This window comes from Trichosurus vulpecula, chromosome 8, assembly GCF_011100635.1.
Source record: "Trichosurus vulpecula isolate mTriVul1 chromosome 8, mTriVul1.pri, whole genome shotgun sequence".
NCBI classification, from domain to species: Eukaryota; Metazoa; Chordata; class Mammalia; order Diprotodontia; family Phalangeridae; genus Trichosurus; species Trichosurus vulpecula.
In genome coordinates this window covers 89,277,003-89,290,096 of record NC_050580.1, presented here as the reverse complement: position 1 = coordinate 89,290,096, position 13,094 = coordinate 89,277,003, and the positions used below count along the sequence as shown (strand labels likewise).

The following is a 13,094-nucleotide window of genomic DNA, read 5'->3' as shown; positions in this document are numbered from 1 at the left end:
CTAAGTATATGAATGAAGGTTAATCTCTCCTCTGCAGTTTAAAATCCTAACCTCTATTGCTTTTGTCTATTCCCATCTCCTGTTGTCTCTTCCCCTGTTTTTACCTCCCACTCTTTCCACCTTCACTTCTGATCTTGCTTCTCTTCCTCCTGCCCCTTCTCTTCTTTTAGTTTCAAATTTAATAAACCCTGCACTACTTTCACTCTTTATTTTTTCAAGCTATTATATTGAGATAACTGAACTGTCACTATGGCTTCTACCTGCTGTCTACAATTTCTTATCTCTTAAGTTTACAGTAACAGATTTTTAAAAATTTATTACATGTCCCTTTTCCTCCTTTCTCTTCTCTTCCCTTTACTTCATTATTTCTTTCCCCTTTCTCCTTTGCTTTGTTTTGTTTTCTCTTCCATTCCTTTTCCCAAGAACATATTAACTGAACCTCGCATGATCTTAGCTTTTTAAAGAAATGCCTTTAATTCCAGTTTATTAGCAACTTGTCCAATCCTCTCATTTTAAGAACAAACAGACCCACAGAAGGTGACAATATGATGCTCCCCTAAAAGACCATCTTAGGAAATATTTCTCATGCCCATGTTTGTGATAGTGAGAAAATGTGTAGTTACTTTGAGGGAATACCCTTTAACCCTGAGATGGGATTGAATTTGGTCTTTTCACTTCCAGCACAAACAGTCTTTCCAACTACTGGATCACCATCACGTACAACAATATATGGAACAGGTAATGCTTCTTATCTTGCCTTTCCTTTTTTTGTGAATCTCTAATGAGTTTTAGAGAAGAGTTGATAGGAAGATGTGAGCATCTTTCAATATCAATTCAATCTATTCCTCATTCTTTTATTAAGTGCATCAAATGTTCATGGTCTTTGCTAGTCACTCTGGATACATGCCTAAATATGTATATGTTCCTGCCTCCTCAAATTTGTGGTTTGCTGGGAGACTGCATGGTGTGTGAGGATAAGCATAAAATAAGGTTAGTGGAGGCACTGAGGGCTAAAGCTGAAGGGATGAGGCAGGAGGTGACAAAGATGGCAACTGATGCAAACCTTGGTGGAAGTAAGGCCTTGTAAAAGGCAGAGAGAGATGAGGAGAGAGTGTATTCCTTGAGAAAAGGACAACACACATAAAAGCATGGAGATATGAGATAAAGTCTTGAGTTTGAGGTCTCATATCCTTTTTAAGTAACATTATCTCAGGTTTGAGATGTATTCTCTCTGTGTACAACTATATCTGTGGATTAATCAGGTTGTGAATAAATTCGTCCTCAATATCTCCTCAACTTGTAGGACTTATCTTGAAGCTAAAGCTTTTCCCTTCTATGTACCCTGATAAGAGGAGATGGACCTTCAGTCACTACTACTGCTGAGTTGTGAGATGTATTTCCTTTTTGCATTTATGTAGTGTGCCATATCCATTAGATCTCATACTTGGCATGGTGGTATATTTTGGGGAACATTTTGAGAGAGTCTCAGTTTCCAAACTAAATCCTTTCCTCTAGTTTAAATGAACTTCTCCTTCATTGGTTGAAGGGGTGCTTCTGGACCATGATGTGGGAAGGTTGTTGGTACTTATTTCTCACAATATTATTCTTGCCACCACAGGGTAGGAAACTGACCTTAAGCTGATGGCCCCAAGACCACTTTTAATGTTTCCTTTTCATGAAGAGCCTCAGGGATAAGCCATGAGGGATTGAGGGCTGACAGACAGGAGAGTTCACTGGCACCTCATATTTCTTAGTAGACAAGTCTCTTATGGGAGAGTGCCCCCTACAAGGGGTCTTTGTGCTCATGTAGAATATGCGATGAGTGTCAAGAGTGGGGTCTTTTCCCTGGTGCTACATGTGTAGGTTTATGTTCAGATTGCCATGTGGGAATGTGGGAGATCTAATGGAGGCAGAAGGTTCTTGAACATAGTTTCAATTACATGTCCCCAGATTCTGCCTTATTCCTTATCTGCTGATAAGGCTTTATTTGGCTCCAGAAAATCATCACTGGAACAAATGTAAATTGCCCCATGTTCCACATTCCCTGCTGTCAGCCATTGTACTGTGTTCTAGAATCTGTGGTAGGACCGAGTCTGGACCATTTTGCTAGTATGACCCTGGCCAAGGAGGTAGAAGTGTGCTCCAAGGAATCCTTGTGGATTTTTCCTATGCTCCAATTTTCATTATCCCTTGAATTGGTAGGTAGTTTCTGTCCTGAAACTAAGGTTAGGAATTATTCTGGCTGTGGACAGGTCATTGCCATTTTATGCCAAAGAAATAAGAGGTCTAAATTAGCTCTCAGATTTTATGCGTCTTTTCAAAGAAAAGTATTTCATCATTTTCTGGAGGAAAAAAGCATACTTCCTACATGCTTCTTCAATCTTTTTTTTTTTTTCGGTTTTCTTTCCTTTCTGCAGTCTTCACTCTTCTTTTTTCATTCCCTTTTATCCTTCCCTTTGTTCATTTTTAGCCTCTTTTTCTCTTTTTCCTTACCTCCTTTTTTTCAAATAACTTCTTCACAGGATAACCAGATGAATTTTTCTAAAGTTTTGATCATGTGCATAAGTTGAAGTTCATAGAGCACAAAGGCACAACCATGAACAAATGGTCATGTTAATACCTGATTACATTATAGACAGGAAGGTTCTACCCATTAAGATGCTACCAGAGGCAGAGATGCACTTAGGACATTGGCAAGTACAAATTCCACAGAGGTCTTCCTAATGTTATACAGGGTAAATCAGGGAATTTTAAGCTTGACATGTGAAGAGTCTGCTGAGTTTCTGACTAGGGGGGAACAAAGGAAGGAGGAATATCTTTTGTAGATGGTATAGCTCTTTGGTATCCTTTTCATTATGTTAATTTTGCCCTAAGGCATGACTAAAGGAGAGTTCTGACCTCAGCCATCTCAGCCCATTCTGAGCTTTGAGGGAAGTCCCTAAAGCCTTGAGATTTCTTTTGTGAGGAAGGACACTGAAATGGAATTGTTCTGTCTCACTCTCTCCCTTGGATTAGATTCTGGTCTGGACTTGATACTGGTGAATGGAGGAGACAGATGCCAGGGCCGAGTTGAAGTCAGATATCAAGGTTCCTGGGGCACTGTTTGTGATGATGACTGGGATTTGACTGATGCCAACGTGGTCTGCAGGCAGCTGGGCTGTGGATATGCTGTGTCAGCTCCAGGATATGCCCATTTTGGCCAGGGCACAGGCAATATTGTCCTGGACAATGTGCGGTGCTCTGGGTCTGAATCCTACCTGTGGAACTGTCCCCACAATGGGTGGCTGGTCCACAACTGTCAGCACAGTGAGGATGCCAGTGTCATCTGCTCAGGTATTGTCTCTCTGGGAAACACCTGCTGCTTCTTTTCTGGAGTGGATCCTGTTGGGGAACACTTTCTTCCTGGCTCAGATGCTTCTTGTCCTGAACTTGTTGAGACTTTCATCTTGCTCAGAAATGTCCACAGGTTTCTCTGAGTTGAAGAGTACTGAGGATCAGTGACTGCTGGATTTAGGGAGAGAATTTGCTGTACGTTTTGTAGAATAACTCACTGTCCTTTTCTCCAGTGATGGTGCTGACACTTAAAGGAGGGACTGTTTAGGGAAAGGGCTGTGCTGGGGGAAGAGTGCTAGTTTGGGGGTCAGAGAGTTGGATTAAAAGTTTGACTCTTTCTCTACTTATTTCTATGATTTTTTCAAATTACTTAATCACTCTGGGCCTCATTTCCCTCATAGGAAGAGACCAGACTGGATACCTTTTCATATCTCTTCTGGCTGTAAATTATCTTATCACCATATTACTATGCCCTGTTGTAATTCCTAGAAATTTCAAAGGAATCAAAGGGGCCAGGTTTTCCTCCAAATATCAGGAGTACAATTCCCTTTTTTTTTTATCAAATAAGGCAATACTCCTTTCCGTTGAAACTAGGTTAAGCCCTGTGGACAAGACACAACCTTTGTCTGCTGGTGCCTTTTGTGTGTACTCTGTAGGGGTCAAGGACTAGTCTTGCAGAAAACATTCTCCCTATACTTTCAGTTGAAACAATCAGTGACAGTCCTCTCCAGTGGCAGATTTGTCAACCATGATATTATTCTGATCACTCAGATGAGCCAAAATACACTTTATTTATGGCATGTAGTTTCTTGATGCTGCTTGAGGAAGGCTAGAAGGAGCTTGAGCAATCATTCCCAACTTAAGGTTGTAGAAGAGGAGGAATCAGAGCCCGAGACATGTTAAAGGATTGGCCCCACACTGTCTAGATGGTAAGTGACAAAGTGCTGAGACTTGAACTGACATTTCTCCCTTTTTTGGTTCAGCGCCCTTAGCTCTACTCTTGACTCTTCATTGAGCCTCAGTGGGCTTGACTCACTGATGGCTATGTCATACTGGTGAGGAGTCAGTGGTAATACTGCTGATGGTTATATGGCTAATAATGACCCATTATCTTTGGCCCCAAGGTCAGCCAGCATAGCTCAGTGATCTCCTTTAAAATGAATCCCTCTTGCATTACTGTTCTGGAATTCTTCAAGAAAAGAGTGCACAGCCACCAGCTGGTGTGGGTTTAATGGGGATTCCTTTCAACATGTGTTGGCCTGGGTTGCTGTTAAGATTCCTTTCAAATCTCAAATTCTGTGACTGTGTGAATTTGCTGTTGATTTTAGTGATTTATGCTATGTACATGCCTTGTTCCTTGATGGGCTTGGGAGCATTGACTTCCTTTTCTTACCTGTGACATCTGTCTCTAAATTGGGTCTGTGTCTGATTTGACCTTCTCTGTCTTGTAGGAGCCAGTTCACCAAGTCCACCCTACTTTGGTAAGTCTGAGTTCTTTGTGATTCAACATCGTGGGTTTCTATAGGACGAACCCTGATTTATGTTCTAGTACTGTAGCAAGATGGTGCTTTTCTCCTCTGTAGAGTTAGGTATGATTTGAACAGAGATAATGTGAAGGAAGTTTATTTTAGTTCTAGCCCCCAAATACTTTTTCCATCAGACTGATCCTTCCTGGGTGCTGGGCTGGGTTCCAGAGTTTGTTAAATTAGTAAAGTTCCTTTATGGCTACAATTTAATTCTGAGTTCGCATTTGTTCTTTTGATTCTTTTATTTGTACAAATACTACCAAAGAAAGCTTCCCATATGAAGAGTGATCATGTCTACCGTTCACTTTAAAACTTTCATTCCATGGCTAAATTGTCACTTCTCACTAATTATATGAATGAAGGTTAATCTCTCCTCTGCAGTTTAAAATCCTAACCTCTATTGCTTTTGTCTATTCCCATCTCCTGTTGTCTCTTCCCCTGTTTTTACCTCCCACTCTTTCCACCTTCACTTCTGATCTTGCTTCTCTTCCTCCTGCCCCTTCTCTTCTTTTAGTTTCAAATTTAATAAACCCTGCACTACTTTCACTCTTTATTTTTTCAAGCTATTATATTGAGATAACTGAACTGTCACTATGGCTTCTACCTGCTGTCTACAATTTCTTATCTCTTAAGTTTACAGTAACAGATTTTTAAAAATTTATTACATGTCCCTTTTCCTCCTTTCTCTTCTCTTCCCTTTACTTCATTATTTCTTTCCCCTTTCTCCTTTGCTTTGTTTTGTTTTCTCTTCCATTCCTTTTCCCAAGAACATATTAACTGAACCTCGCATGATCTTAGCTTTTTAAAGAAATGCCTTTAATTCCAGTTTATTAGCAACTTGTCCAATCCTCTCATTTTAAGAACAAACAGACCCACAGAAGGTGACAATATGATGCTCCCCTAAAAGACCATCTTAGGAAATATTTCTCATGCCCATGTTTGTGATAGTGAGAAAATGTGTAGTTACTTTGAGGGAATACCCTTTAACCCTGAGATGGGATTGAATTTGGTCTTTTCACTTCCAGCACAAACAGTCTTTCCAACTACTGGATCACCATCACGTACAACAATATATGGAACAGGTAATGCTTCTTATCTTGCCTTTCCTTTTTTTGTGAATCTCTAATGAGTTTTAGAGAAGAGTTGATAGGAAGATGTGAGCATCTTTCAATATCAATTCAATCTATTCCTCATTCTTTTATTAAGTGCATCAAATGTTCATGGTCTTTGCTAGTCACTCTGGATACATGCCTAAATATGTATATGTTCCTGCCTCCTCAAATTTGTGGTTTGCTGGGAGACTGCATGGTGTGTGAGGATAAGCATAAAATAAGGTTAGTGGAGGCACTGAGGGCTAAAGCTGAAGGGATGAGGCAGGAGGTGACAAAGATGGCAACTGATGCAAACCTTGGTGGAAGTAAGGCCTTGTAAAAGGCAGAGAGAGATGAGGAGAGAGTGTATTCCTTGAGAAAAGGACAACACACATAAAAGCATGGAGATATGAGATAAAGTCTTGAGTTTGAGGTCTCATATCCTTTTTCAGTAACATTATCTCAGGTTTGAGATGTATTCTCTCTGTGTACAACTATATCTGTGGATTAATCAGGTTGTGAATAAATTCGTCCTCAATATCTCCTCAACTTGTAGGACTTATCTTGAAGCTAAAGCTTTTCCCTTCTATGTACCCTGATAAGAGGAGATGGACCTTCAGTCACTACTACTGCTGAGTTGTGAGATGTATTTCCTTTTTGCATTTATGTAGTGTGCCATATCCGTTAGATCTCATACTTGGCATGGTGGTATATTTTGGGGAACATTTTGAGAGAGTCTCAGTTTTCAAACTAAATCCTTTCCTCTAGTTTAAATGAACTTCTCCTTCATTGGTTGAAGGGGTGCTTCTGGACCATGATGTGGGAAGGTTGTTGGTACTTATTTCTCACAATATTATTCTTGCCACCACAGGGTAGGAAACTGACCTTAAGCTGATGGCCCCAAGACCACTTTTAAAGTTTCCTTTTCATGAAGAGCCTCAGGGATAAGCCATGAGGGATTGAGGGCTGACAGACAGGAGAGTTCACTGGCACCTCATATTTCTTAGTAGACAAGTCTCTTATGGGAGAGTGCCCCCTACAAGGGGTCTTTGTGCTCATGTAGAATATGCGATGAGTGTCAAGAGTGGGGTCTTTTCCCTGGTGCTACATGTGTAGGTTTATGTTCAGATTGCCATGTGGGAATGTGGGAGATCTAATGGAGGCAGAAGATTCTTGAACATAGTTTCAATTACATGTCCCCAGATTCTGCCTTATTCCTTATCTGCTGATAAGGCTTTATTTGGCTCCAGAAAATCATCACTGGAACAAATGTAAATTGCCCCATGTTCCACATTCCCTGCTGTCAGCCATTGTACTGTGTTCTAGAATCTGTGGTAGGACCGAGTCTGGACCATTTTGCTAGTATGACCCTGGCCAAGGAGGTAGAAGTGTGCTCCAAGGAATCCTTGTGGATTTTTCCTATGCTCCAATTTTCATTATCCCTTGAATTGGTAGGTAGTTTCTGTCCTGAAACTAAGGTTAGGAATTATTCTGGCTGTGGACAGGTCATTGCCATTTTATGCCAAAGAAATAAGAGGTCTAAATTAGCTCTCAGATTTTATGCGTCTTTTCAAAGAAAAAAGTATTTCATCATTTTCTGGAGGAAAAAAGCATACTTCCTACATGCTTCTTCAATCTTTTTTTTTTTTTCGGTTTTCTTTCCTTTCTGCAGTCTTCAACTCTTCTTTTTTCATTCCCTTTTATCCTTCCCTTTGTTCATTTTTAGCCTCTTTTTCTCTTTTTCCTTACCTCCTTTTTTCAAATAACTTCTTCACAGGATAACCAGATGAATTTTTCTAAAGTTTTGATCATGTGCATAAGTTGAAGTTCATAGAGCACAAAGGCACAACCATGAACAAATGGTCATGTTAATACCTGATGACATTATAGACAGGAAGGTTCTACCCATTAAGATGCTACCAGAGGCAGAGATGCACTTAGGACATTGGCAAGTACAAATTCCACAGAGGTCTTCCTAATGTTATACAGGGTAAATCAGGGAATTTTAAGCTTGACATGTGAAGAGTCTGCTGAGTTTCTGACTAGGGGGGAACAAAGGAAGGAGGAATATCTTTTGTAGATGGTATAGCTCTTTGGTATCCTTTTCATTATGTTAATTTTGCCCTAAGGCATGACTAAAGGAGAGTTCTGACCTCAGCCATCTCAGCCCATTCTGAGCTTTGAGGGAAGTCCCTAAAGCCTTGAGATTTCTTTTGTGAGGAAGGACACTGAAATGGAATTGTTCTGTCTCACTCTCTCCCTTGGATTAGATTCTGGTCTGGACTTGATACTGGTGAATGGAGGAGACAGATGCCAGGGCCGAGTTGAAGTCAGATATCAAGGTTCCTGGGGCACTGTTTGTGATGATGACTGGGATTTGACTGATGCCAACGTGGTCTGCAGGCAGCTGGGCTGTGGATATGCTGTGTCAGCTCCAGGATATGCCCATTTTGGCCAGGGCACAGGCAATATTGTCCTGGACAATGTGCGGTGCTCTGGGTCTGAATCCTACCTGTGGAACTGTCCCCACAATGGGTGGCTGGTCCACAACTGTCAGCACAGTGAGGATGCCAGTGTCATCTGCTCAGGTATTGTCTCTCTGGGAAACACCTGCTGCTTCTTTTCTGGAGTGGATCCTGTTGGGGAACACTTTCTTCCTGGCTCAGATGCTTCTTGTCCTGAACTTGTTGAGACTTTCATCTTGCTCAGAAATGTCCACAGGTTTCTCTGAGTTGAAGAGTACTGAGGATCAGTGACTGCTGGATTCAGGGAGAGAATTTGCTGTACTTTTTGTAGAACAACTCACTGTCCTTTTCTCCAGTGATGGTGCTGACACTTAAAGGAGGGACTGTTTAGGGAAAGGGCTGTGCTGGGGGAAGAGTGCTAGTTTGGGGGTCAGAGAGTTGGATTAAAAGTTTGACTCTTTCTCTACTTATTTCTATGACTTTTTCAAATTACTTAATCATTCTGGGCCTCAGTTTCCTCATAGGAAGAGACCAGACTAGATACCTTTTCATATCTCTTCTGGCTGTAAATTTATTATCTTATCACCATATTACTATGCCCTGTTGTAATTCCTAGAAATTTCAAAAGAATCAAAGGGGCCAGGCTTTTCTCCAAGTATCAGGAGTTGGGCCAACTAGGTGGTGCAGTGAGTAGAGCACCAGCTCTGGAGTTAGGAGGACCTGAGTTCAAATCTGGCCTCAGATACTTGACATATTTACTATCCTGTGTGACCTTAAGCAAGTCACTTATCCCCAATTGCACTGCCTCCACACCCCTACAAAAAAGGCCAAATATCATGAGTCCAATTCCTTTTTTCTCAAATAAGGGAATACTCCTTTCCATTGGAACTAGGTGAAGCCCTCTGCACAAGACACAGTCTTTGTCTGCTGGAGCCTTTTGTGTGTACTCTGTAGGGGTCAAGGACTAGTCTTGCAGAAAACAGCCACCCTGCACTTTCAGTTGAAACAATCAGTTATGGTCCTTCTCTCCAGTGGCAGAATTGTCAACCATGATATTATTCTGATCACTCAGATGAGCCAAAATACACTTTGTTGATGGCACTTAGTTCTTGATGCTACTCGACGAAGGCTAGACAGAGCTTGAGCAATCATTCCCAACTTAAGGTTGTAGAAGAAGAGGAATCAGAGCCCAAGACATGTTAAAGGATTGGCCACAGGCCATCTCACTAGTAAGTGACAAAGTGCTGAGACTTGAACTGAGATTTCTGCCTTTTTTGATTCAGCACCCTTAGGTTATACTCCTGACTCTTAATAGAGCTTGACTCACTGATGGCTATGTCATACTGGTTAGGAGTCAGTGGTAATACTGCTGATGGTTATATGGCTAATAATGACCCATTATTTTCGGCCCCAAGGTCATATATGGCTAATAATGACCCATTATTTTCGGCCCCAAGGTCAGTCAGCATAGCTCAGTGACCTCCCTTAAAATGAATCCCTCTTGCATTACTGTTCTGGAATTCTTCAAGAAGAGAGTGCACAGCCACCAGCTGGTGTGGGTTTAATGGGGATTCCTTTCAACATGTATTGGCCTAGGTTGCTGTTAAGATTCCTTTCAAATCTCAAATTCTGTGACTGTGTGAATTTGCTGTTGATTTTAATGATTTATGCTATGTACATGCCTTGTTCCTTAATGGGCTGGGAGCATTGACTTCCTTTTCTTACCTGTGACATCTGTCTCTCAATTGAATCTGTGTCTGATTTGACCTTCTCTGTCTTGTAGAAGCCAGTTCACCAAGTCCACCCTACTTTGGTAAGTCTGAGTTCTTTGTGATTCAACATCATGGGTTTCTGTAGGACAAACCCTGATTTATGTTCTACTACTGTAGCAAGATGGTGCTTTTCTCCTCTGTAGAGTTAGTTATGATTTGAACAGAGATAATGTGAAGGAAGTTTATTTTAGTTCTAGCTCCCAAATACCTTTTCCATCAGACTGATCCTTCCTGTGTGCTGGGGTGGCATCCAGAGTTTGTTGAATTAGTAAAATTGCTTTACGGCTACAATTAAATTCTGAGTTCTCATTTGTTCTTTTGATTCTTTTATTTTTACAAATACTACCAAAGAAAGCTTCCCATATGAAGAGTGATCATGTCTCCCCTTCACTTTAAAACTTTCATTCCATGGCTAAATTGTCATTTATCACCGATTATATGAATGAAGGTTAATCTCTCCTCTGCAGTTTAAAATCCTAACCTCTATTGCTTTTGTCTATTTCCATCTTCTGTTGTCTTCTTTCCTCTTTTCACCTTCCTCTCTGATCTTATTTCTCTTCCTCCTGCCCCTTCTCTTCTTTTAGGTTCGAATTTAATAAACCTTGCACTGTTTTCACTGCTTAGTTTTTCAAGCTATTATATTAAGATTACTGAACTGTCACTATGGCCTCTACCTGTTCTCCACAATTTCTTATATCTTAAGTTTATAATAACTGATTCTTTTAAATTTATTTCATGTCACTTTTCCTCCCTTCTCTTCACTTCCCTTTGCCCCATTATTTCTTCCCCCTTTCCCCTTTGCTTTGCTCTGCTCTCTCCTCCATTCCTTTTCCCAATGACATATTACTGAACCTCGCATGATCTTAGCTTTTTAAAGGGATGCCTTTAATTCCAGTTTATTAGCAACTTGTCCAATCTTCTCATTTTAAGAACAAACAGACCCACAGAAGGTAACTATATGATGCTCCCCTAAAAGAATGTCTTAAGAAATTTTTCTCATGCCCGTGTTTGTGATAGTGAGAAAATGTGTAGTTACTTTGAGGGAATACCCTCTAACCCCGAGATGAGATTGAGTTTGGTCTTTTCACTTCCAGCACAAACAGTCTTGCCGAGTACTGAATCACATTGGCGCACAACAATAGATGGAACAGGTAATGCTTCTTATCTTTCCTTTCCTTTTTTGTGAATCTCTAATGAGTTTTAGAGGAGAGTTGAAAGGAAGAATTGAGCATCTTTAAATAGCAATTCAATTCATCCCGCACTCTCTTATTAAGTGCATCAAATGTGTTAGTCACTCTGGATACTCATGTAAAATGGATATGTTCCTGTCTCCCCAAATTTGTGGTTTGCCGGGAGACTGCAATGGTGTATGGGTATCCCATAAGCATTAAATAAGGTAAGTGGAGGCACAGAGGATTAAAGTTGGGGGGATGAATGAAGATGTGATAAAGATAGCACCTGAGGCAAACTTTGGTGGAAGTTAGGTCTTGTAAAAGCAACAGAGAGATGAAAAAGGAGTGCAGTGTGAGAATGAGAGAGAGAGCTAGAAAGAGAGAGAGAGAGAGAGAGAGAGAGAGAGAGAGAGAGAGAGAGAGAGAGAGAGGGAGGGGGATAGAGTGTGTGAGAGAGAGCAGACAGAGAGACGAAAGAGACAGAAAAGGAGAAGCAAAAGAAAGGATTCTCCGGTTGCTAAAATGTTATTGGGACATGGCTAAATTCAGCAGGGATAATCGCACTGAAATCAGATTCCCAAAAGTCTTTTCATACACACTGTATATAAATAGTCCTTTGTGTCCAAACTTCATGAATCGAAGATGAGAACCAAGGAAAGATGAGATCCAAGCCCTGTGTATCTGTACGTGCCTGTTTGTGTGAGCATTCACATGGTGGGTCTATGTTGATACCTTCATGATTTTTAAAAATATCCACTCAGGGGACTTTGAAGATGGCGGCTGGTAAGCAGGGACTAGAGTGAGCTCCGTACCCGAGTCCCTGTAAAAACCTATAAAAAATGGCTCTGAACCAATTCTAGAACGGCAGAACCCACAGAACAGCAGAGGGAAGCAGGGCTCCAGCCCAGGACAGCCTGGATGGTCTCTGGGTGAGGTCTATCCCACACGGAGCTCGAAGCTGGGAGCTGGGAGCTGGGAACGGAGTGGAGCAGAGCCCAGCCTGAGTGGCGTGGACCATCCAGACCAGAAGCCGGGCGAAGGGGGCCCTAGCACCCTGATTCAGTGAGCTGCGGCAGTTACAAGATTTCTCAACCCACAAACACCAAAGACTGTGGAGAAGGTTAGTGGGAAAAGCTGCGGGAGTGGAAGGAGTTCGCGGTTTGGCTTCCAGCCCCGGGGGCAGCGGAGGTGGGGCAGCTACAGCTGTTGTTACTTCCGGCTCCAGGCCCACCTGGTGGGAGGAAGTAAGTGGCAGATCAGAGCAGGAGTGCAACAGCCTGCTGAAGATCTAAGCCGAGTCTGGACTGGGGGTTATTGGGGAAGGAGGAGTGCGGCTCTGACAGAGCTGTCACCTCCCCCCCAAACGTAGAACATAGAACTCGTTAGTCTACAAAGCAGTCATACCCCACTGAAAAACTCAAGGGTCAAGTTAGTTGGTTGGGAATATGGCCAGGCAGCGAAAACGAGCCCAGATTCAGTCTCAGACTTTGGATTCTTTCTTTGGTGACAAAGAAGACCAAAACATACAGCCTAAAGAAGACAACAAAGTCATAGAGCCTACAACAAAAGCCTCCAAGAAAAACATGAACTGGCCCCAGGCCATAGAAGAACTCAAAAAGGATTGGGAAAAGCAAGGTAGAGAAGTAGAGGAAAAATTGGGAAGAGAAATGAGAAGGATGCGAGAAAACCATGAAAAACAAGTCAATGACTTGCTAAAGGAGACCCCAAAAAATAC

The 13,094-nt window shown here is 41.6% G+C and overlaps 1 protein-coding gene across 1 annotated transcript in view; it reads left to right on the top strand.

Annotated features, from left to right (window-relative positions):
* The window catches only part of DMBT1 (deleted in malignant brain tumors 1), a 69,537-nt gene that overhangs the window by 27,345 nt on the left and 29,098 nt on the right, over positions 1-13,094 (top strand). Inside the window, exons 11-17 of the mRNA XM_036735229.1 lie at positions 682-738; positions 3,016-3,333; positions 4,785-4,814; positions 5,885-5,941; positions 8,221-8,538; positions 10,199-10,228; positions 11,282-11,338. Coding sequence (XP_036591124.1) covers positions 682-738; positions 3,016-3,333; positions 4,785-4,814; positions 5,885-5,941; positions 8,221-8,538; positions 10,199-10,228; positions 11,282-11,338 — 867 coding nt within the window. The remainder of the gene's footprint in view (positions 1-681; positions 739-3,015; positions 3,334-4,784; positions 4,815-5,884; positions 5,942-8,220; positions 8,539-10,198; positions 10,229-11,281; positions 11,339-13,094) is intronic.